The sequence below is a fragment of the Pseudoliparis swirei genome, chromosome 18, assembly GCF_029220125.1.
Source record: "Pseudoliparis swirei isolate HS2019 ecotype Mariana Trench chromosome 18, NWPU_hadal_v1, whole genome shotgun sequence".
Taxonomy (NCBI): domain Eukaryota; kingdom Metazoa; phylum Chordata; class Actinopteri; order Perciformes; family Liparidae; genus Pseudoliparis; species Pseudoliparis swirei.
In genome coordinates this window covers 5,234,957-5,257,610 of record NC_079405.1, presented here as the reverse complement: position 1 = coordinate 5,257,610, position 22,654 = coordinate 5,234,957, and the positions used below count along the sequence as shown (strand labels likewise).

At 44.1% G+C, this 22,654-nt stretch overlaps 1 protein-coding gene across 1 annotated transcript in view; it reads right to left on the bottom strand.

The window, feature by feature from the left end:
* LOC130207794 (eukaryotic translation initiation factor 4 gamma 3-like) overlaps positions 1-22,654 on the bottom strand; it is a 61,430-nt gene that overhangs the window by 3,166 nt on the left and 35,610 nt on the right. Inside the window, exons 22-32 of the mRNA XM_056436496.1 lie at positions 20,891-20,995; positions 13,890-14,028; positions 13,477-13,598; positions 6,437-6,527; positions 5,520-5,637; positions 5,183-5,418; positions 4,685-4,797; positions 3,932-4,104; positions 2,903-3,028; positions 2,479-2,560; positions 474-572 (exon numbers count right to left, since the gene is read on the bottom strand). Of these exons, the coding sequence (XP_056292471.1) occupies positions 474-572; positions 2,479-2,560; positions 2,903-3,028; positions 3,932-4,104; positions 4,685-4,797; positions 5,183-5,418; positions 5,520-5,637; positions 6,437-6,527; positions 13,477-13,598; positions 13,890-14,028; positions 20,891-20,995 (1,404 nt within the window). The remainder of the gene's footprint in view (positions 1-473; positions 573-2,478; positions 2,561-2,902; positions 3,029-3,931; positions 4,105-4,684; positions 4,798-5,182; positions 5,419-5,519; positions 5,638-6,436; positions 6,528-13,476; positions 13,599-13,889; positions 14,029-20,890; positions 20,996-22,654) is intronic.

Below are 22,654 nucleotides of genomic sequence, written 5' to 3'. Positions count from 1 at the left end.
TTAAGTGTGAGGTACTTTATGTTTGTTTGTTGACTACCTAAATAGCCCTTTAAATAAATAAAAAGTTGATATTTCTTATATGTTTGACAAAGTGAAAAACAGCCTGGGGTCAAATTGACCCCAAAGAACACCGACATTAAACATTGAATGGGGTCAAATTGACCCGAAAGGTAACAGGAGGGTTAAACATTCTGTTTAGGATGAAGATGTATTAATGTTCCATATGGAAGAAAACTGCTAAATAACTGCTGAGTTGCAGCACCATTGTATAGAAGAATGTATAAATGTATATATCCGTCTTTTGTCATAAATCTCTATGTTCTCACAAAATATACCGAGAATATCGGTAATATGTGATTAATCATGATTAATCCACAAAAACCTGTGATTAACCCGATTAAAAATGTTAATCGTTTCACAGCCCTAATATATATCTATCTATCTAGATTTTTGCAGAGGCCTTTATCACAAACCTGCTGCGAGATGAAAGCCTGGACGTCCTCTTCCTCTGGCAGGAAGTCGGTCCAGTTGAGGCCAGATTCCCTCCACAAAGAACCCACCGTCCTATGGCTCTGTGGAGACAACGCTCTCTAATTATATATACAGGACTGTCTCAGAAAATTAGAATATTGTGATGAAGTTCTTTATTTTCTGTAATGCAATTAAAAAAACAAAAATGTCATGCATTCTGGATTCATTACAAATCAACTGAAATATTGCAAGCCTTTTATTCTTTTAATATTGCTGATTATGGCTTACAGCTTAAGAAAACTCTAAAATCCTATCTCATAAAATTTTAAGATTTCCTCAGACCAAGTAAAAAAAAAGATTTATAACAGCTGAGTGTTTGTCAAGGCTCAGGAAACCCTTGCAGGTGTTTCGAGTTAATTAGACAATTCAAGTGATTGGTTTAATACCCTACTAGTATACTTTTTCATGATATTCTAATATTTAGAGATAGGATATTTGAGTTTTCTTAAGCTGTAAGCCATAATCAGCAATATTAAAAGAATAAAAGGCTTGCAATATTTCAGTTGATTTGTAATGAATCCAGAATGCATGACATTTTTGTTTTTTTAATTGCATTGCAGAAAATAAAGAACTTCATCACAATATTCTAATTTTCTGAGACAGTCCTGTATATATATAAATAAATTTATCTTTCTAAAAATATTTTAACGAGCCGAATCCGCCAAAACTTCTCAAAGGTCTTCAATTCGATTCATGTAGTACAGGGGTGGCCAACCCGCGGCTCGCGAGCAGCATGCGGCTCTTTGCCTGGTGTCATGCGGCTCTTACGTTCATATCTAAGTTTGTGTTTTTTTGTATGTGCGTGTTCGCTTCGCTTGAGTTCAATACGGTATTTTTCGTCAAACGCGCATGCGTGAGATGAAAAAAACGCAAAGTTTCCCAGTAGGGCACGGGTCTCAAACTCGTGGGCCAAACGCGGAAAGACCACATCCGAATGTCGAGCGGGCCGTTCTACGGTGGGTTACGCGAATGAAAGTGTCCGAAAATCAAACACTGCACTTACGCCATGAACGCCGCATTATGGGCAGCTGGATGTCCCGCACCATGGCTAAAGTAGTTTACGGTGACGCTTTCTCCAGCCGCCCTCAATTCAGCGGACACGGTGTAAGAGCAGCGTTGCGGAGAACCGCATCCGAATGTCGAACACTCTCTTCGGCTAAAGTGGTTTATTGGTGGGCGTTTGATTACTCCAGCCCCCCATAATGCGGCATTCATGGCGCAAGTGCACCGTTCGATTTTCGGATACCTGTTCTGATTGACACCATGTGAAGGAATTGCTTCGAGTGGCAACAAAGGAATTAAGCCAGATTTGAAGAGGATTGTTCAAGGCAAGAAATGCCAGAAGTCCCACTAAGCAACATGCATAGTAAAAAAAACGCTATTGTAAATTATTCTATTTTTGTTTGTGGACTTGGTTGAACTGAGATAATGTGTGTTTGTGTGTGTGTGTGTGTGAGACAGTGTACACAATGTTCATTGTTGAACATGACAGACCTGTTGTCTTAGTACTGTAGGAGTCCATTTCTGTCATTATCATGTTGGTGTGTGACATTTACAACAAATCTGGCTGATCAGAGGTGTGTGTGTGCATGTGCGCGCGCACACATATGTGTATGATGTGGCTCTTTGCGGTGACACAGTAAAAAATGTGGCTCTTAGTCTCTGACTGGTTGGCCACCCCTGATGTAGTAAATAAATGTGAAAACATTTATTCTAAAGGAACCATAAAAGTGCATTTTATTGTCTTTACTCTTGGCTTTTACATTTAAATCCAATTGACAAAAACGTCACCAAAATAAATCGATCCAGGAGCTCGACAAGACGTTTAAGTGCCCTTCATCTCCTGTGTACACATCCAACTGCAATGGAGCGATTGAATAAACTCCACTGGCTTTTTACCGAGCAGCTCATTGAATGACTCAATTGAAGACCGGCCGTGTCTCTTACCTTTTGTTTGCATAGTATGTGCAGTATTTCAGAGATTAAGATCCCAGCTCTTCCCACAGGAAGCAAAGGTTTGCCTAATTCACTGTGAACAAAAACGGATGAATGGAAAAAGATTAATAACAGTTAAAACACTTCAGACAATTTGCCACGCAGCCACAAGGGCCCGTCGACGTTCCCTCGATGCATATTAAATTCCAGTAACGCCTGAAATTAATTTCGGGGGAATGGGAACAAGGAGGAGGAACATAAAATGTTGCCCGAACAAACACGACGCGTGTAATCATGTTCATCCAGGACGATAACGATCAGAACGTTGTCGCGTGGCGGTAAACAAAGCGCAAACCCGTCGGCCCGTTTGATTCTGAGCAAACACGACGAATGTCGATTTTTTTTGTGTGCGTTCCCCGCGGGCGTGGCGTCGTACCTGAAGAGCTCTCTCATAGAGAAGCCCCCGTCCTTCAGCACCGGGCTGAGCAGCTCGGCCAGGTACAGCCAGATGTGGGGAATGTCGATGGCCATGTCGTCCGCTTGCTCCAGCATGTCCGTGAACCTGAGACGACACAAAGACAATACAGGATATTCAAGCACAGACAAAATATGGATTTAAATACAAATTATTATGTATATTTATGTTCGTCATGGAGGGGAGAATGCCGCGCGGACGAGAAGAAGCACACGTCCGCCTCTTCAGTCGTTTGAGCTTCATGACGTTTCCTTTTCCTTTTGAGTTTGTCGTTATGTATTTGGGTGAAGTGACAGCGAACCTTCAATAGGTTTTATTTTAAGATTACAGCCGCCGCCGAAGAAATAAAGAAGGTTCTCGCAGTAATCAAGTGTTGCTTTTGGAAAACCACCATCGAGCAGAAAGCTGGATTCAAAGTGCCACTTTTTAGACAATTTCTAATTCTTATTTTGTTAATACATAAAGTGGATTTTGAAAGCGATTGGACAAGAATCTACATTTGATTGTCATTTACAAAAATCCAAACTGGGGGGAGATTTTCAGTTTTCTAAACGCCTCTAGCTCTTCATCCACGACACTTTTAGCAACCCCCCCCCCCCCAAAAAAAACACGTTTTCTAGTCAACAAGAGTCAAACCTGAGGGAGAATCAGCCGAGTCATGGTCGGTCTCAGGGGGGCAACGACAATACAAACAAGAAACCAAGTGAAGGTAAAATCAGAGGCATGCTTGAACAGAGTTAAAAGGTGGCCGATACGGATTTGTCCATTTGAATATTTCCAGTTGGCTGGATGAAGACAAGAATAGAGAGAGACAACAAAAAAGGTGGCAACGCAGTCAAGTGGGGCAAGTAAACAAACTATGACCAATAATCGGGGTAAATCGTGGCGTCACCAACAAAGTCAGAAAACGCGTCTCAATCAATAATCCAACTTTATGGGAACAGGGCGGTCGCTATGAGGCCGGGGGCATCGGTCAGCAGCTGGACTGACCCTTTGTAGAACTGAGGTTTGGGCAGGATGCCCTGCTGCGCCAGCTGGAAGAGGAGCTGGCCCATGTGGTCCCGTGTGATCTGGCTGCGCTCCAGGGTCGACTCCACCCCGACGCGCACAAAGATGTGCAGCTGGGAGCCCAAGTGGAGCTCCTTCACACACTGAACGGCCTCCTGCGGAACACACACACACACACACACACACACACACACACACACACACACACACACACACACACACACACACACACACACACACACACACACACACACACACACACACACACACACACACACACACACACACACACACACACACACACACACACGATCAAGACCGACGGTCGCGAGGGAAGAGGAACTTTTAGAATATTTTCGCCACTGTACGAGTTAGAGTCGTGTGGCTTTGAGGAGAACATAGACGGATACAACAGCGTCAGTTCCACGTTGGGAAGGCCTCTCTTTCAGGAAAGAACATTTTCACAGCGAGCACTTAAACTGACATCGATTTTCTTTTTCGGTCGCTAAAATACATTTTAGAGCAGTTTCTGTGCACGTGCTCCTGTCCGGTTCTCCAATCTGGGGAGGCGCTGACCGCCGTCTACTGCAGGTTGAACATGGACTACGCGTAAGAAACCCGAACAACCGCCACCTCAAAAGATCTAAACTATCCCATTCATCCATATATTTAAACACAGATTTATTTTCCTGAAAAAGTCCTGAAAATACCGATGCGCCGTATGAATCTCAGTACCTTGTAGTCGTTTATGTGCAAGAACTCGTCGATGATGGACTTGGACTTCCTCTCCGCCTCCTCCTCAGGCATCGGAGGTCTTTCGGGGGTCTGGACCACCGGCTCAGGTTTCACTGGCGACGATAAAAACAACAGCCTCTGGTTTGTTGTCGTTTGGTTTACTCCGATTTCATCACATAAACATCATCTTACGCTATTCTCACATCAATACATAAAATAATTTAAAGATCTTAAGCAAAGTATACTTTCAAAAAGGCCAAAAAAAAGAAGTAAATATAGATGAATGTTCTTAGGAACAGCTTATCTAAGAATATAATATTCACTGACTAGTCGACTAAAATAAGACACATAATACTATTACAGTCATCGCTGGGCGTTAACCCACAAAGATCAATATGTAAATGTTATTGCATATTATTATTTATATGTAAATGTTATTGCATATTATTGATATGTAAATGTTATTGCATATTATTTGCATGTAGTCCAGTGTCTCACCAGGTTCCCTGGCTCGTCTGCGCTCCGGCTCCGGTTTGTCCTCGGTGACGCTCGCCCTCCGGGGCTCCGCCCCCTCTCGCTCCCGGTCCCTCTGCGGCTCCTCGGGGGTTTGATTCTCCAGCAGCTCCTTGGAGCTGCCCCGCCTGGTGAACGGTCCGGGCCGCGTCGTCGTCGATGACGACGGCGGAGGGGCGGACCGCTCGCCGTCGCTGCGTTCTCTCGACGCGCTGCTACGACTGACGGGGGAAGAAGAAAGAAAAATAAACTCAAGTCAATCAGAATGTTAAAAAAAAACAAGCGCTTCAACGACAAGAAGCGCACGACGGTTGTTCTGTACCTCCCCAGAGTTCTCCTGGAGTCAGAGTCGGGGTTCTGTGGAGGAGGGGTGGAGGGCTGCGGAGAAGGCGTCGACTGCAGCGCGGAGTAACGGTTGAGGCCGGCCGTCCGCGACAGTTCTGTTACGGGGAAAAGGTGCAAAGAGATATGAATGAGGAAGAAGGACGCAACGATCACAAATCATGAAGAGTTTAGGTGTTTGCAATATCAAGAGGGGAAGAAAATAAAGAATCCGACGCTGATCAATAGATAAAACAACCTCCAGTGAGCATCAACAGAGGCGCTTTGTTGTGTTGACGGGTCACAGAAGCACCGATGATGCAGTGTGTCAATGTTAGAGAACGTCACCTCTGGCCATCCAATCGACTTCAGACTCTAATGACTCATGACCATTGTTTTGAAGAGGTTTACGATTGTTACATTAAGTTAGATCTGATCGGAGGCAGAGAGAGAGAGAGAGAGCTTTCAGTGTTGTGCTACTTTGTTCTGGCCTCTTAACCCTCCTGTTACCTTTAGGGTCAATTTGACCCCATTCAATGTTTAACGTCGGTGTTCTTTGGGGTCAATTTGACCCCAGGCTGTTTTTCACTGTGTCAAACATATAAGAAATATCAACTTTTTTATATATTTAAAGGGCTATTTAGGTAGTCAACAAACAAACATAAAGTACCTCACACTTAAACTTGGGAAACAATATTAATTCTATTAATTTTCTGGAGGTTTTAATTGCTGGGGTCAAATTGACCCCGAGGGTAAAATATGTTAGTAAATGTGAAGGTAACAGGCGGGTTAAACACAAGATGAGATGTGCTTCGCTTCGTGTAATAAACACAATCTTTCTCTCGTCATTTCAGGTGTGAACGACACCAACTCCCCGTCCCTGCGGGGTCTTGGATCAGTCATTGCACGTTTTCTTACCCGAGTCACTGGCCTTGGCTCCTCCACTGCTGCCCTTCACCCACGTGACCTGAGCCCGGGGGCCCAGCTGGATCTTCTCGTCCATCTGAGGCTGCGGAAAGAATGGCTTCAGAACAGGCAGCACGCACACGTGGGAGAAACAGACGGCGAAACCGGAGACACGACCAGATAAATTAACCCGCGGATGCATTTTGATTGTGCCTTTAGAAATTATATCAATCTGCGGAGATGGGAATACGCCCGAGTCATCAAACATAATAATCTTCTGACGAAGCCCAGATTACAAATCCTGCTTACTTTTTATTGACTAAATTCTCCTGTCGCCCATCTATCCATATTTCGCAGCGGTTTATTTGTCTTCCGACCCTGATGAACGCACCGGTTAAAATATTTGATTCAAGATATCAGCAGCCCAAAGAATGCAGTGTTCACCATGTAGTGTATGACATGTATCATCAACTCGGATGAGTAATAGGAGCGACACCAAGAACATGGCGTGATTCCTCCTGCAGGGGGCACTTGTTTTCTCTGTGCAAGGCAGTACCTCGTGGGTCCAACAGGGGGACCGAGTCCTACTGAACAAACACCATAATAATGTGGATCACATGAAAGCACGGTACAAAAGGCTAAAAAAGGGATTAAAAGAAGATGTATTTCTGTTGTAGGAGTCCAATTATGGAATAATGTTGAAATGGATGTAAGAATGGTGAACTCCTTTTTGGTTTTCAAGGGAATTATTTATAACAATTCTTGAGTTATAAATGTGATTAAAAACGTATTAATATGGAAGATGTATGTGGTAGTATATATAAATATATTTTGTTTTTTATTTTGTTTATTGTTGTTTTGTTGTTGTTTTATTTTCTTCTTTATTTTATATTAATTTTCTGATTTATTTTGATTTCAATTTAGGATAGGAATTTATAAGCATTTTTTGCTTCTACCTATACCTTTTCAGTCTTTCTCTTTTGTATATTATATAGGATAATATTGTATTGTATTTGATTTGATTGACTGAATAAAATAAAAAAAATAAAATTAAAGCTGCAAGCAGCGTCGAACGGGTCCTCGCTCACCCGCGCCGGTCGGGGGAGCCGGCGCCGAGGACCTGGGCGCGCCGGTCGGACTCGACTCGGGCCGTGACTTGTAACGAGCGCGACAAGTTTGGGGCGGATTCGACAAAGTCCAGTTCAGCCACTAGGTGGCGCTTTAACTACGTGAACATATTCATGCGTCATGTGTCCCTACGTGAAGTATAGACCACGTCATGGAAGAGAGAGGAGAGAGAGAAGAGAGAGAGAGGAGAGAGAGAAAAAGAGAGAGAGGAGCGAGAGAGAGAAAAAGAGAGAGAGAGGAGAGAAAAAGAGATTGAGAGAGAGAGAGTTCTTATTCCATTCTAAATAACGGGCTTGTCTAGGATTTGCGTGGCCAGACTGAAAAAAAATCATAATGCCTCTCTGGTATTGTTCAGAGGGCCGGGCCAAATGTGGAGGCGGGCCTTAGTTTGAGGACCACTGCTCTTGGCTATCTATCAATATAGCTCATTTTGAAAATGACGTAAGAGGGCAATACGGATCCGTATCAGACCAGCGAGGAGGGCAGTAGAGAGAGGGAGAGAGAGAGAGAGAGAGAGGAGACAGAGAGAAGAGAGAGAGAGAGAGGAGAGAGAGAGAAGAGAAGGAAAAAGAGAGAGAGAGAGAGAGAGAGAGAGTTCTTATTCCATTCTAAATAACGGGCTTGTCAAACAAATTTGGGGCGGACTGAAGGAAGTCCAGTTGAGCCACTAGGTGGCGCTTTAACTACGTGAACATATTCATGCGTCGTGTGTCCCTACGTGAAGTAGAGATCACGTCATGTAAATTCAATGTAAAAAAAAAATGATGAAAAAAAGCTGCCTTGTCTTGAACACGCATCTCCAGGTGTCCAGACCAACACTTATCATGGTGAGCTATGAGCCAGCTGGTTTACAAGCAGCCGTAGGAGCTCACATTATTTTGGGCAGAACAATTTGGTTATTTTACTTCTCAATAGGTGATCAATAGATGTTCCTCCAAGAAATGTGCTTGTTTCTTCATGTGAATGTGTTCAGGCCTTGACTGGCATCACACATGATTTTTTGGGGAAGTATCGGATGAGTTTAAGCAATAGTTTTTAAAATAAAGAAATCACAGAAAGTACAAAATTATTGGCAGTAAAAAAACGTAAATTTTCTACCGACGAAAAGTCCGTTTTTTTTCACAGTGTTCATTATTCAAGTCTTGAGATTCTATAAAACTGATTTTTAGCCGATTCTGTTGGCGTTTTGTGGGAGAAATAATCGAAGGGGAAAAAGTGGAAAAGGGCCAAATCAAGCAAAAAACGCCAAAAACGGCCAACTTTGGTGAATTATTGTAGCGCCCCCTACAGTTCAAATTGCACGAAATTTGCTGTGAATGTTTCAGGTTCCCTTCTGCACATATCCTGACCGTCTGTTATTTTTTTCCCCCAATAGTGTTGAAGTTATGATCATTACAAAACAGGACACGCCCCTAAAATGTTCGTTCGGCCATAGATCCTTACCACAATAATATATTTGGAAGAAGATGATAGATCTTAGATGATATAGCTTCCATGATCATTATCTCCAATAGGTTTGGTATGAATTGGACCCTGTATGTCGGAACAAACGCCTCTGATGTGTTTTTCACCAAAAAAAATATGGCGGAAAATTTAAGTAGGCGGAGCTTAGGGTCCTGAGAGGCTTTTTTGTAGAGCAGGGCCAAGTGGACTTGGGAAAAATAAAAGCTAGTCATTTGAACATACTGGGTGAGGGGCGTCGTCGGTCAAACTTCCAGGTGGCGCTAGAGAGCAATTTTTGAAAGCCGAATTTCAAGGTCGGTGTCATCCGTCTATTTTCACCAAGCCTGACAAGCATACCAAATTTGGTGAGTTTTGGGATATGATGCATACCCCCAATATGCGGTCAAAGAGGAAAAATAAGATGCGGAATAATAATTAAAGCTGCAAGCAGCGTCGAACGGGTCCTCGCTCACCCGCGCCGGTCGGGGGAGCCGGCGGGACGCCGCCCGCCGCCGAGGGCGCGCCGGTCGGACTCGACTCGGGCCGCGACTTATAACGAGCACGACAAGTTTGGGGCAGATTCGACAAAGTCCAGTTTCGCCACTAGGTGGCGCTTTAACTACGTGAACATATTCATGCATCACGTGTCCCTACATGAAGTAAAAATAAATAAACATAAACTCACGAAATCCGTGATTTAAAAGCCTCGTCCAGCTGTTTACTGACGTTAGTTATGTTAGAGTAGAGAGAGGGAGAGAGAGGAGAGAGAAGAGAGAAAAGAGAGAGAGAGAGAGAAGAGAGAGTTCTTATTCCATTTTAAATAACGGGCTAGTCTAGGATTTGCGTGGCCAGACTGAAAAAAAAATCATAATGCCTATCTGGTATTGTTCATGATTTTTTGGGGAAGTATCGGATGAGTTTAAGCAATAGTTTTTAACATAAAGAAATTACAGATAGTTTTTAGGAAACGTCGGACCAGTTGTGACGTCATATTTTCAGCAGCGCTAATGTTGTGGTTGATTTATCACAAAACAACGTCAGGGGACAAACACCGTCATGACCTGTCTGTCTGGTGCTGCGGGTCAGAGGAGAAGGAGGTGCAGCCGCTTGGTGGCGAGAGGAGGACTGCGCGGAGGAGGAAGTGGAGGAGGGAGGGGCGCGGCGGGGAGAGGGGGGCTCGTGAGCGCTGCAGAGCAGGTCGGGCGAAATTCTCACACAAACTCAAATAAATGCCCCGACAGATATTAAAACACATTTGGGGGGACTTGATGACAGAGTCATTTTTATTCTTAAATACTGATGAATGAAAAAAAGTGGCTCCAGCAAAAAGGGCACTTTACTCATCCAGGGCAAAGGGGCTGGTGCTTGAGCACCACTAGAGCTCTATCTGTGCACGTGCCTGCATACGAGGGCTATTCAAGAGGAAAGCCCGTCTTGTAAGCTGGGCTAATGCTAACAGCGTTAGCTTTCACAGGGCTTGAAGCTATCTACGTCAATTCTGGCTTGCAAGCTGGACTCTTCACCGACCACATTTGCCGTGTAACGTCACGTGACACCAGACTAGAAGAAATATGATCACGAACAGATATAGCTCGCTAATGAAAGCATTACTTACCAATGACTTTCTGTTGATTTAGAGCGATCTCTAACCCGGAAGTGATTAAGTACTTCCTGTGGGGTCTTCTTCTTCTTCTTGTTTTTAGGCGGCTGGCATCCAAACTTGTGCATTACCGCCACCTACTGCCTTTCTTTGCGAACTAGAAATAGCAAGCCCTTTATTATGGAGGACTCAAAATGACTTAAGTATAAATAAATAAATAAATGCATGAATAAATATAGGAATATATAAATAAATGCTTAAATAAATGTCAAAATAAATAAATGATTAAATAAATGTATAAATGAATAAATAAATGTATAAATAAATAAATGCTTAAATAAATACAGGAATGAATAAATATAAGTTATAAATCAACAGGACATAATTAAATAAATATATTTCTACATTTCTTCATTTATTTATTTCTCTATTTCTTCATTTATTTATTTCTCTATTTATGTGTCCACACGTATTTCTTCATTTATTTATGTGTGACATGTATGTGTCCGTATATTCAAATGAGCTGGTGTTATTCATGTGAATGTGGAATGGAACACAGGTCTCTGGGTCACAAGGCAAGCACCTATAGCTCTGCGCCACTTATTAGATGTAATTTCATCAGCTTTAGTGGGTAACATTATTGTGAAATTGAATCAATTATGGTTATTGGAAGGACACATTTGTGGCAGATTGAAGGAAGTCCAGTTGAGCCACTAGGTGGCGCTTTGAGTCTGTGAACATATCCATGCATCATATGTCTCTAAGAAAAGTGTAGAAAAAACCCAGATAACATTATTTTTGCCTTAGCCAGGAATCAAAAACAGGTGTCTGTGTCACTAGGCAAGCACCTATTGCTCTGTACCACTGATTAGATGTAATTGCATCAGCTGTAGGGGGTAAGATTATCGTGAAAGTGAATAAATTATGGTTATTTTACTTTTCAATAGGTGATCAATAGGTGTTCCTGGAAGAAATGTGCTTGTTTCTTCATGTGAATGTGTTCAGGCCTTGACTGGCATCACACATGATTTTTTGGGGAAGTATTGGATGAGATTAAGCAATAGTTTTTAACATAAAGAAATCACAGAAAGTAAAAAATTATTGGCAGTAAAAAACCGAAAATTTCCTACCGACGAAAAGTCCGTTTTTTTTCACAGTGTTCATTATTCAAGTCTTGAGATTCTATAAAACTGATTTTTAGCCGATTCTGTTGGCGTTTTGTGGGAGAAATAATCGATGGGGAAAAAGTGGAAAAGGGCCAAATCAAGCAAAAAACGCCAAAAAACGCCAACTTTGGTGAATTATTGTAGCGCCCCCTACGGTTCAAATTGCACGAAATTTGCTGTGAATGTTTCAGGCTCCCTTCTGCACATATCCTGACAGTCTGTTATTTTTTTTCCCAATAGTGTTGAAGTTATGAGCATTACAAAACAGGACACGCCCCTAAAATGTTCGCTGGGCCATAGATCCTTACCACAATGATATATTTGAAATAGGATGATAGATCTTAGATGATATAGCTTCCATGATCATTATCTCCAATAGGTTTGGTTTGAATTGGACCCCGTATGTCGGAGCAAACGCCTCTGATGTGTTTTTCACACAAAAAAATATGGCGGAAAATTTAAGTAGGCGGAGCTTAGGGTCCTGAGAGGCTTTTTTGTAGAGCAGGTCCAAGTGGACTTGGGAAAAATAAAAGCTAGTCATTTGACCATACTGGGTGAGGGGCGTCGCCGGTCAAACTCCCAGGTGGCGCTAGAGAGCAATTTTTGAAAGCCGAATTTCGAGGTCGGTGTCATCCGGCTATTTTCACCAAGCCTGACAAGCTTGCCAAATTTGGTGAGTTTTGGGATATGATACATACCCCCAATATGCGCCCAATGTTCAAAAATAAAAAAGTGGAATAATAATACCCCTAACAATTTCAATAGGTTCCTCTCGGTCAGACTTCGTCTGCCGCTCGGACCCTAATAATACCCCTAACAATTTCAATAGGTTCCTCTCGGTCAGACTTCGTCTGTCGCTCGGACCCTAAAAAGTAGGGCCGGTGAACAAGTACACGTTAAGAAACACAGGATTTCTCCTGGTGCCGTGGTAACATCGGTGTGCAGACACTGAAAGAACGACGACGACCCGCGGCGGAAGAGATTCCGGCGGGAAAAACGCACGTAATGAACGAGAGACCGACTTGTCCCGGCAGGAGGAATTATCCAAATTACAGCGTCGACCCGACAATATTCACCCGAGACAAAGCGGGCTGTCGATTCACAACAGAACATCGGAGACGGGACAATAACAAATGCTGGAACAGAATAGGGCTGAATGGATATCTCGGAGATAATAAGTGCAAACGTGGGAAACTAGCGAGTGAAGAGCGCTCGTCTTTGAAGCGGTTACGTTTCCAGTCCGATCCGGAGCGCCCAGCCGACGGGCGGTTTGTTTACACAACGTGACGTAGCGCTCGCTGCTGTTGTTGAATTTGTTCTCATCCAGCTTCAGCCGACGTAACATCTCATTTTCGATCGTTGAAAGAGACCGTCATGCGGTGCATTCAGTGCGCACGAGACAGACGGCTGAGGTGCTCACCCCCCCCCACCCCCCCACACACACACACACACAATCAAATATACATTTTCATATTCAAATGAGTTTGACGAGTTGTTAAAAGCCCTGGTGTGGATACTTGACCAGTGTCTAATCAATGGCCGTTGGGATTCACCCTCAAAGTGAAGAGGAGTCTAAAGGGAGGCGTGCTGAGCCCCGCTCCATATGCTCTTCTCATTTCTCGCACAAGTGCACGCTCCACCGAGAGGAGAGGGGGCGAGGGAAGGAATCGAGGACGCGCCAACTGCGCAATGAGTATTTTAGAGTCTCGTCTCACCTTGGAGATCTTTGGGATCTTGGTGGGGTCGATGGTCCTGCTGCTCTTCGTCATGGGCACGGTGTTCCAGGTCTCTTCTCTCGGCGCGCGCGGTTCCCTCTGTTCCCTCTGATCTCTGGGATCTACGAGGCGCAACGCGACAAAAGCACACGCGCGTCACAAAAGGCCGTTTGAAAATGAGTTCGGTGGACATCTAAATGGTGTTCTCCTTGATGGAACGGACAGTGAAAGCTGACGGCGGGACACTTTTATATGATGAAATTATAGTTCAGCTGACAGATGGGAGGGACTGAGGGGGGGGGGGGCTTCCCGTCTGCTGTTGGGCACCACAGCATCTCTGCCGCCCAGAGGGCATTCTCTCTGTCGCCGCGCCGCTCCTAAGCCTTAAAGAGGATCGAGGCTGCGGGTCTGACCTGGCCGTCTCTTGCTGTCCTTGTTGAACAGTTGCTGCTGCACTTTCCTCTGCTCCTCCTGCTCTTCGATCTTGGCCTCCTTGTGGATCTGCTCGATGGTTTTCGGGCCCTGGTCGGCTCTCCTGGACACCCAGTTGTGCTGGAGGAATGACGAGAATCACAAAATGAATCTTCACCTGACCCGAGCCTTTTCAAATCAAAGCCCAGCTAATTGTACATCTCCAGAGTATTGGAGGGGTTTCATCGAAGCTGATACACCAGTCCAGATGTACAACGTGTTTTTAGACACAGAGGAATATTCAAAGACTGTCCCTTATGATCATTGACTAACTCAGCACAGTGTTTCAGACAGAGACACTAAATACAAACAGCTTGCGTTCGGTAAGAGAATCACAGTGCAGATGTCTCTATTGGGAAAACACGGACACGACACTATAAAATATAGAAAATTAATTGAAACTGCCTTTGCCGTGTGTTTTTGCAAAGGAGATATCGATTAAAATGGGGAATAGTCTTGTTTTGTTCTTTTCATCCTTGTCATATTGAGCAGGCCTTATCTGACACCTACATAGAGTATATATGGATTAATCCACTCACTCACTCACTCACCGATCTGAGGTCCACAATGTCTTGCAACATGAAGCGTATCCGAGAGGACGTCTTCCTTTCCTTGACAATTTTTTCCATCTGATTGAAATACTGGTCCATCCGAGGCTGAGGGAGGAAAGAGGAACGAGGAGGTTAATTTGAGACATGAAGGTTGCATTCTAAATGTCTCCATTGAATCTAATAGACTGTCGGGGCTTCAGGGATTTCCACATTATTTCACTAAACTGACCGATTGGTCAGTTTGCCACTCGGAGCGTCCGGACCGCCCAAGATTAAATTGGAACAATTTGGGAGAGATGGTACAACTAAAACTGTAATAACGCAGAACCAATTCACTGTAATGGTACGATACAGAAATGTTCAGAACATTATCACATTAAAAAACAGGATGAAACTCATCTGAAGGACAAGACGAATTATTAATGTCTAAAAAAAATGTTGTCTTTGGTAAACAGTAAAGTGAAACGTAGCAGAATCAAGTTACTGATGCCGAGTTCACATCCGTCGCCCTGCTGGTCAGAGAGCTTTCCTTTGCATTGAGAGAGAGAGAGAGAGAGAGAGAGAGGAGAGAGAGACATACAGAGACAGAGAGAGACAGACAGGGTGAGAAAGAGACAGACAGACAGACAGAGACGGAGACAGAGACAGAGAGAGAGAGGAGAGGGAGAGGAGAGAGACATACAGAGACAGAGAGAGAGACAGACAGGAGAGAGAGACAGAGACAGAGAGAGAGAGAGAGAGAGATTTTTTGATTTTGAAAACACTTTATTTACATTTTTCCATTACAACATTTCTTTAAAATAAAGTGTTTTAAAAATCAAATTGGTTAAAATAAAAGCACAAAAAAACAAAACAAAACATTAAAACAAAAGAAAACATGTTTTACCTAATAAAAGTGGTGCAAACTCCAGCTCCTCTTCCACCACAGAACAAACAATATCTTTAAAACACCAGCGTTGTTTAAAAGCATCCAGGTCTCCAATGTGTTTATAAAATCTGAACTCCAGCCAGAGTCTGGCTCTGATGTTGCAGAGCCACACTGCCTTGGCCACCTGCCCCACAGAAAGTAAAAATTATTGGCAGTAAAAACCGAAAATTTCCCACCGAAAAGTCCGTTTTTCACAGTGTTCATTATTCAAGTCTTGAGATTCTATAAAACTGATTTTAGCCGATTCTGTTGGCGTTTTGTGGGAGAAATAATCGATGGGAAAAAGTGGAAAGGGCCAATTCAAGCAAAACGCCAAAAACGCCAAAAACGGCCAACTTTGGTGAATTATTGTAGCGCCCCCTACGGTTTAAATTGCACGAAATTTGCTGTGAATGTTCCAGGCTCCCTTCTGCACATATCCTGACAGTCTGTTATTTTTCTTTCCCAATAGTGTTGAAGTTATGAGCATTACAAAACAGGACACGCCCCTAAAATGTTCGCTGGGCCATAGATCCTTACCACAATGATATATTTGCAAAAGGATGACAGATCTTAGATGATGTAGCCCATAATCATTATCTCCAATAGGTTTGGTTTGAATTGGACCCCGTATGTCGGAGCAAACGCCTCTGATGTGTTTTTCACCAAAAAAAATATGGTGGAAAATTTAAGTAGGCGGAGCTTAGGGTACTGAGAGGCTTTTTTGTAGAGCAGGTCCAAGTGGACTTGTGGGGAAAAAAAGCTAGTCATTTGAACAAACTGGGTGAGGCGTCGCGGTCAAATTTACAGGTGGCGCTAGAGAGCAATTTGTTAAAGCCGAATTTCGGCGTTGTCATCTGGCTATTTTCACCAAGCCTGACAAGCTTGCAATTTGGTGAGTTTTGGGATATGATACATACCCCAATATGCGCCTAATGTTCAAAATAAGAAGCGAATAAGAATTAAAGCTGCAAGCAGCGCCGAACGGTCTCGCCACCCGCGCGGTCGGGGAGCCGGGGACGCCAGCCCGCCGGGCCGAGATCGCTGGCGCCGGTCGGACTCGACTCGGGCGCGACTTGTAACGAGCCAAAAAGTTTGGGGATTCGACAAAGTTCAGTTTCGCCACTAGGTGGCGCTTTTAACTACATGAACATATTCATGCATCATGTGTCCCTATAAACAAAAACTCACGAAATCCGTGATTTAAAAGCCTCGTCCAGCTGTTTACTGACGTTAGTTATGTTAGAGTAGAGAAAGAGAGAGAGAGGAGAGAGAGAGAGTTATTATTCCATTCTAAACTAGAACGGGCACTCGGTAGAGCGCATACCTTCGCATATCACAAGATTGGGCATTGAATTATGAACATTTTGGCATTAGTTGCATGCCAATTGGACAAAAATGTATCGTGCTATGGTAAAAAAAGATGTTGACCTTTCCATGACCTTGACCTTTGACCCAATTGATCCCAAAATCTAATCAAATGGTCCCCGGATAATAACCAATCATCCCACCAAATTCCATGTGATTCAAGAAGATTTGACCTGTTCATGACCTTTGACCTTGACCTTTGACCCGATCGATCCCAAAATCTAATCAACTGGTCCCCGGATAATAAACAATCATCCCACCAAATTTCATGCGATTCGGTTCAATACTCTTTGAGTTTTGCGAATAACACGCATACAAATAAATAAATACATGGCGATCAAAACATAACGTTCCGGCATTTTCAATGCGAAGGTAATAACGGGCTAGTCTAGGATTTGCGTGGCCAGACTGAAAAAAAAAATCATAATGCCTCTCTGGTATTGTTCAGAGGGCCGGGCCAAATGTGGAGGCGGGCCTTAGTTTGAGGACCACTGCTCTTGGCTGTCTATCAATATAGCTTATTTTGAAAATGACGTAAGAGGGCAATACGGATCCGTATCAGACCAGCGAGGAGGGCAGTAGAGAGAGGGAGAGAGAGGAGAGAGAAGAGAGAGGAGAGAGAAGAGAGAGGAGACAGAGAGAGGAGACAGAGAGAGAGAGAGAGAGAGAGAGAGAGTTCTTATTCCATTCTAAATAACGGGCTAGTCAAACAAATTTGGGGCGGACTGAAGGAAGTCCAGTTGAGCCACTAGGTGGCGCTTTAACTACGTGAACATATTCATGCGTCGTGTGTCCCTATGTGAAGTATAGATCACCTCATGTAAATTCAATGTAAAAAAATAAATGAAAAAATGCTGCCTTGTCTTGGAATCGAACACGCATCTCCAGGTCTCCAGACCTACACTTAACATGGTGAGCTATGAGCCAACTGGTTTACAGGCAGTCCCAGGAGCTCACATGACTTTGGGCAGAAAAATTTGGTTATTTTACTTTTCAATAGGTGATCAATAGGTGTTCCTGGAAGAAATGTGCTTGTTTCTTCGTGTGAATGTGTTCAGGCCTTGACTGGCATCACACATGATTTTTGGGGGAAGTATTGGATGAGATTAAGCAATAGTTTTTAACATAAAGAAATCACAGAAAGTAAAAAATTATTGGCAGTAAAAAAACGGAAATATCCTACCGACGAAAAGTCCGTTTTTTTCACAGTGTTCATTATTCAAGTCTTGAGATTCTATAAAACTCATTTTAGCCGATTCTGTTGGCGTTTTGTGGGAGAAATAATCGATGGGGAAAAGTGGAAAAGGGCCAAATCAAGCAAAAACGCAAAAACGCCAAAACGGCCAACTTTGGTGAATTATTGTAGCGCCCTACAGTTCAAATTGCACGAAATTTGCTGTGAATGTTCCAGGCTCCATTCTGCACATATCCTGAAAGTCTGTTATTTTTTTCTTCCCAATAGTGTTGAAGTTATGAGCATTTCAAAACAGGACACGCCCCTAAAATGTTCGTTGGGCCATAGATCCTTACCACAATGATATATTTGAAAAGGATGATAGATCTTAGATGATGTAGCTTCCATAATCATTAGCTCCAATAGGTTTGGTTTGAATTGGATCCGATGTTTGAGCAAACGCTCTGATGTGTTTTTCACCAAAAAAAATATGGTGGAAAATTTAAGTAGGCGGAGCTTAGGGTACTGAGAGGCTTTTTTGTAGAGCAGGTCCAAGTGGACTTGTGAAAAAAAAAGCTAGTCATTTGAACATACTGGGTGAGGGCGTCGCCGTCAAATTTACAGGTGGCGCTAGAGAGCAATTTTGAAAGCCGAATTTTGAGGTCGGTGTCATCCGGCTATTTTCACCAAGCCTGACAAGCTTGCCAAATTTGGTGAGTTTTGGGATATGATACATACCCCCAATATGCCCCCAATGTTCAAAAATAAAAATCCAGAAGAAGAATAATAAGAACTCTAACAATTTCAATAGGTTCTTCGGTCAGACTTGCCTGTCGCTCGGACCCTAATAATAATAATACCCCTAACAATTTCAATAGGTTCCTCTCGGTCAGACTTCGTCTGGGATATGATACATACCCCCAATATGCGCCCAATGTTCAAAAATAAGAAGCGGAATAAGAATAATAATAATACCCCTAACAATTTCAATAGGTTCCTCTCGGTCAGACTTCGCCTGTCGCCGGACCCTAATAATACCCTAACAATTTCAATAGGTTCCTCTCGGTCAGACTTGCCGCCGACCCTAATAATACCCCTAAAAATTTCAATAGGTTCCTCTCGGTCAGCCTTCGTCGCTCGGACCCTAAAAGTAGGGCAGTGAACAAGTACGTTAAGAAACACAGGATTTCTCCTGGTGCCGGTAACATCGGTGTGCAGACACTGAAAGAACAGCGACGACAACGGCGGAAGAGATTCCGCGGAAAACGCACGTAATGAACGAGACCGACTTGTCCCGCAGGAGGAATTATCCAAATTACAGCGCCGACCCGACAATATTCACCGACAAAGCGGGCTGTCGATTCACAACAGAACATCGGAGACGGGACAATAACAAATGCTGGAACAGAATAGCTGAATGGATATCTCGGAGATAATAAGTGCAAACGTGGAAACTAGCGAGTGAAGAGCGCCTCTTGAAGCGGTTACGTTTCCAGTCCGATCCGAGCGCCAGCCGACGGGCGGTTTGTTTACATAACGTGACGAAGCGCCGCTGCTGTTGTTGAATTTGTTCTCATCCAGCTTCAGCCGACGAACATCTCATTTTCGATCGTTGAAAGAGACATGCGGTGCATTCAGTGCGCACGAGACAGACGGCTGAGGTGCTCACCCCCACCCCCACACACACACACACACAATCAAATATACATTTTCATATTCAAATGAGTTTGACGAGTTGTTAAAAGCCCTGGTGGATACTTGACCAGTGTCTAATCAATGGTCATGGGATTCACCCTCAAAGTGAAGAGGAGTCTAAAGGAGGCGTGCTGAGCCCGCTCCATATGCTCTTCTCATTTCTCGCACAAGTGCACGCTCCACCGAGAGGAGAGGGGCGAGGAAGGAATCGAGACGCGCCAACTGCGCAATGAGTATTTTAGAGTCTCGTCTCACCTTGGAGATCTTTGGGATCTTGGTGGGGTCGATGGTCCTGCTGCTCTTCATGGGCACGGTGTTCCAGGTCTCTTCTCTCATGGCTGTTCTCTGTTCCTCTGATCTCTGGGATCTACGAGGCAACGCGACAAAAGCACACGCCACAAAAGGCCGTTTGAAAATGAGTTCGGTGGACATCTAAATGGTGTTCTCCTTGATGGAACGGACAGTGAAAGCTGACGGCGGACACTTTATATGATGAAATTATAGTTCAGCTGACAGATGGGAGGGACTGAGGGGGGCTTCCGTCTGCTGTTGGGCACCACAGCATCTCTGCCGCAGAGGGCATTCTCTCTGTCGCCCGCTCCTAAGCCTTAAAGAGGATCGAGGCTGCGGTCTGACCTGGCCGCCTCTTGCTGTCCTTGTTGAACAGTTGCTGCTGCACTTCCTCTCTGCTCCTCCTGCTCTTCGATCTTGGCCTCCTTGTGGATCTGCTCGATGGTTTTCGGCCCTGGTCGGCTCTCCTGGACACCCAGTTGTGCTGGAGGAATGACGAGAATCACAAAATGAATCTTCACCTGACCCGAGCCTTTTCAAATCAAAGCCCAGCTAATTGTACATCTCCAGAGTATTGGAGGGGTTTCATCGAAGCTGATACACCAGTCCAGATGTACAACGTGTTTTTAGACACAGAGGAATATTCAAAGACTGTCCCTTATGATCATTGACTAACTCAGCACAGTGTTTCAGACAGAGACACTAAATACAAACAGCTTGCGTTCGGTAAGAGAATCACAGTGCAGATGTCTCTATTGGGAAAACACGGACACGACACTATAAAATATAGAAAATTAATTGAAACTGCCTTTCCCGTGTGTTTTTTTGCAAAGGGAGATATCGATTAAAATGGGGAATAGTCTTGTTTTGTTCTTTTCATCCTTGTCATATTGAGCAGGCCTTATCTGACACCTACATAGAGTATATATGGATTAATCCACTCACTCACTCACTCACCGATCTGAGGTCCACAATGTCTTGCAACATGAAGCGTATCCGAGAGGACGTCTTCCTTTCCTTGACAATTTTTTCCATCTGATTGAAATACTGGTCCATCCGAGGCTGAGGGAGGAAAGAGGGAACGAGGAGGTTAATTTGAGACATGAAGGTTGCATTCTAAATGTCTCCATTGAATCTAATAGACTGTCGGGGCTTCAGGGATTTCCACATTATTTCACTAAACTGACCGATTGGTCAGTTTGCCACTCGGAGCGTCCGGACCGCCCAAGATTAAATTGGAACAATTTGGGAGAGATGGTACAACTAAAACTGTAATAACGCAGAACCAATTCACTGTAATGGTACGATACAGAAATGTTCAGAACATTATCACATTAAAAAACAGGATGAAACTCATCTGAAGGACAAGACGAATTATTAATGTCTAAAAAAAATGTTGTCTTTTGGTAAACAGTAAAAGTGAAACGTAGCAGAATCAAGTTACTGATGCCGAGTTCACATCCGTCGCCCTGCTGGTCAGAGAGCTTTCCTTTTGCATTGAGAGAGAGAGAGAGAGAGAGAGAGGAGAGGAGAGAGAGACATACAGAGACAGAGAGAGAGACAGACAGGGTGAGAAAGAGACAGACAGACAGACAGAGACGGAGACAGAGACAGAGAGAGAGGAGAGGAGAGGGAGAGGAGAGAGACATACAGAGACAGAGAGAGAGACAGACAGGGAGAGAGAGACAGAGACAGAGAGAGAGAGAGAGAGAGAGAGAGACATACAGAGACAGGGAGAGAGACAGACAGTGAGAGAGAGACAGAGACAGAGAGAGAGAGACATACAGAGACAGGGAGAGAGACAGACAGTGAGAGAGAGACAGAGACAGAGAGAGAGAGAGAGAGAGACATACAGAGACAGGAGAGAGACAGACAGTGAGAGAGAGCAGAGAGAGAGAGAGAGAGAGAGAGAGACATACAGAGACAGGGAGAGAGACAGACAGTGAGAGAGAGACAGAGACAGAGAGAGAGGAGAGAGAGAGACATACAGAGACAGGGAGAGAGACAGACAGTGAGAGAGAGACAGAGAGAGAGAGAGAGAGGAGAGAGAGAGACATACAGAGACAGGGAGAGAGACAGACAGTGAGACAGAGACAGAGACAGAGAGAGAGGAGAGAGAGAGACATACAGAGACAGGGAGAGAGACAGACAGGGTGAGAAAGAGACAGACAGACAGACAGAGACGGAGACAGAGAGAGAGGAGAGGAGAGGAGAGGGAGAGGAGAGAGACATACAGAGACAGGGAGAGAGACAGACAGGGAGAGAGAGACAGAGACAGAGAGAGGAGAGAGAGAGACATACAGAGACAGGGAGAGAGACAGACAGTGAGAGAGAGACAGAGAGAGAGAGACATACAGAGACAGGGAGAGAGACAGACAGTGAGAGAGAGACAGAGACAGAGAGAGAGGAGAGAGAGAGACATACAGAGACAGGGAGAGAGACAGACAGTGAGAGAGAGACAGAGAGAGAGAGAGAGAGGAGAGAGAGAGACATACAGAGACAGGGAGAGAGACAGACAGTGAGAGAGAGACAGAGACAGAGAGAGAGGAGAGAGAGAGACATACAGAGACAGGGAGAGAGACAGACAGTGAGAGAGAGACAGAGACAGAAAGAGAGAGAGAGAGGAGAGAGAGACATACAGAGACAGTGAGAGAGAGACAGACAGTGAGAGAGAGACAGAGACAGAGAGAGAGGAGAGAGAGAGACATACAGAGACAGGGA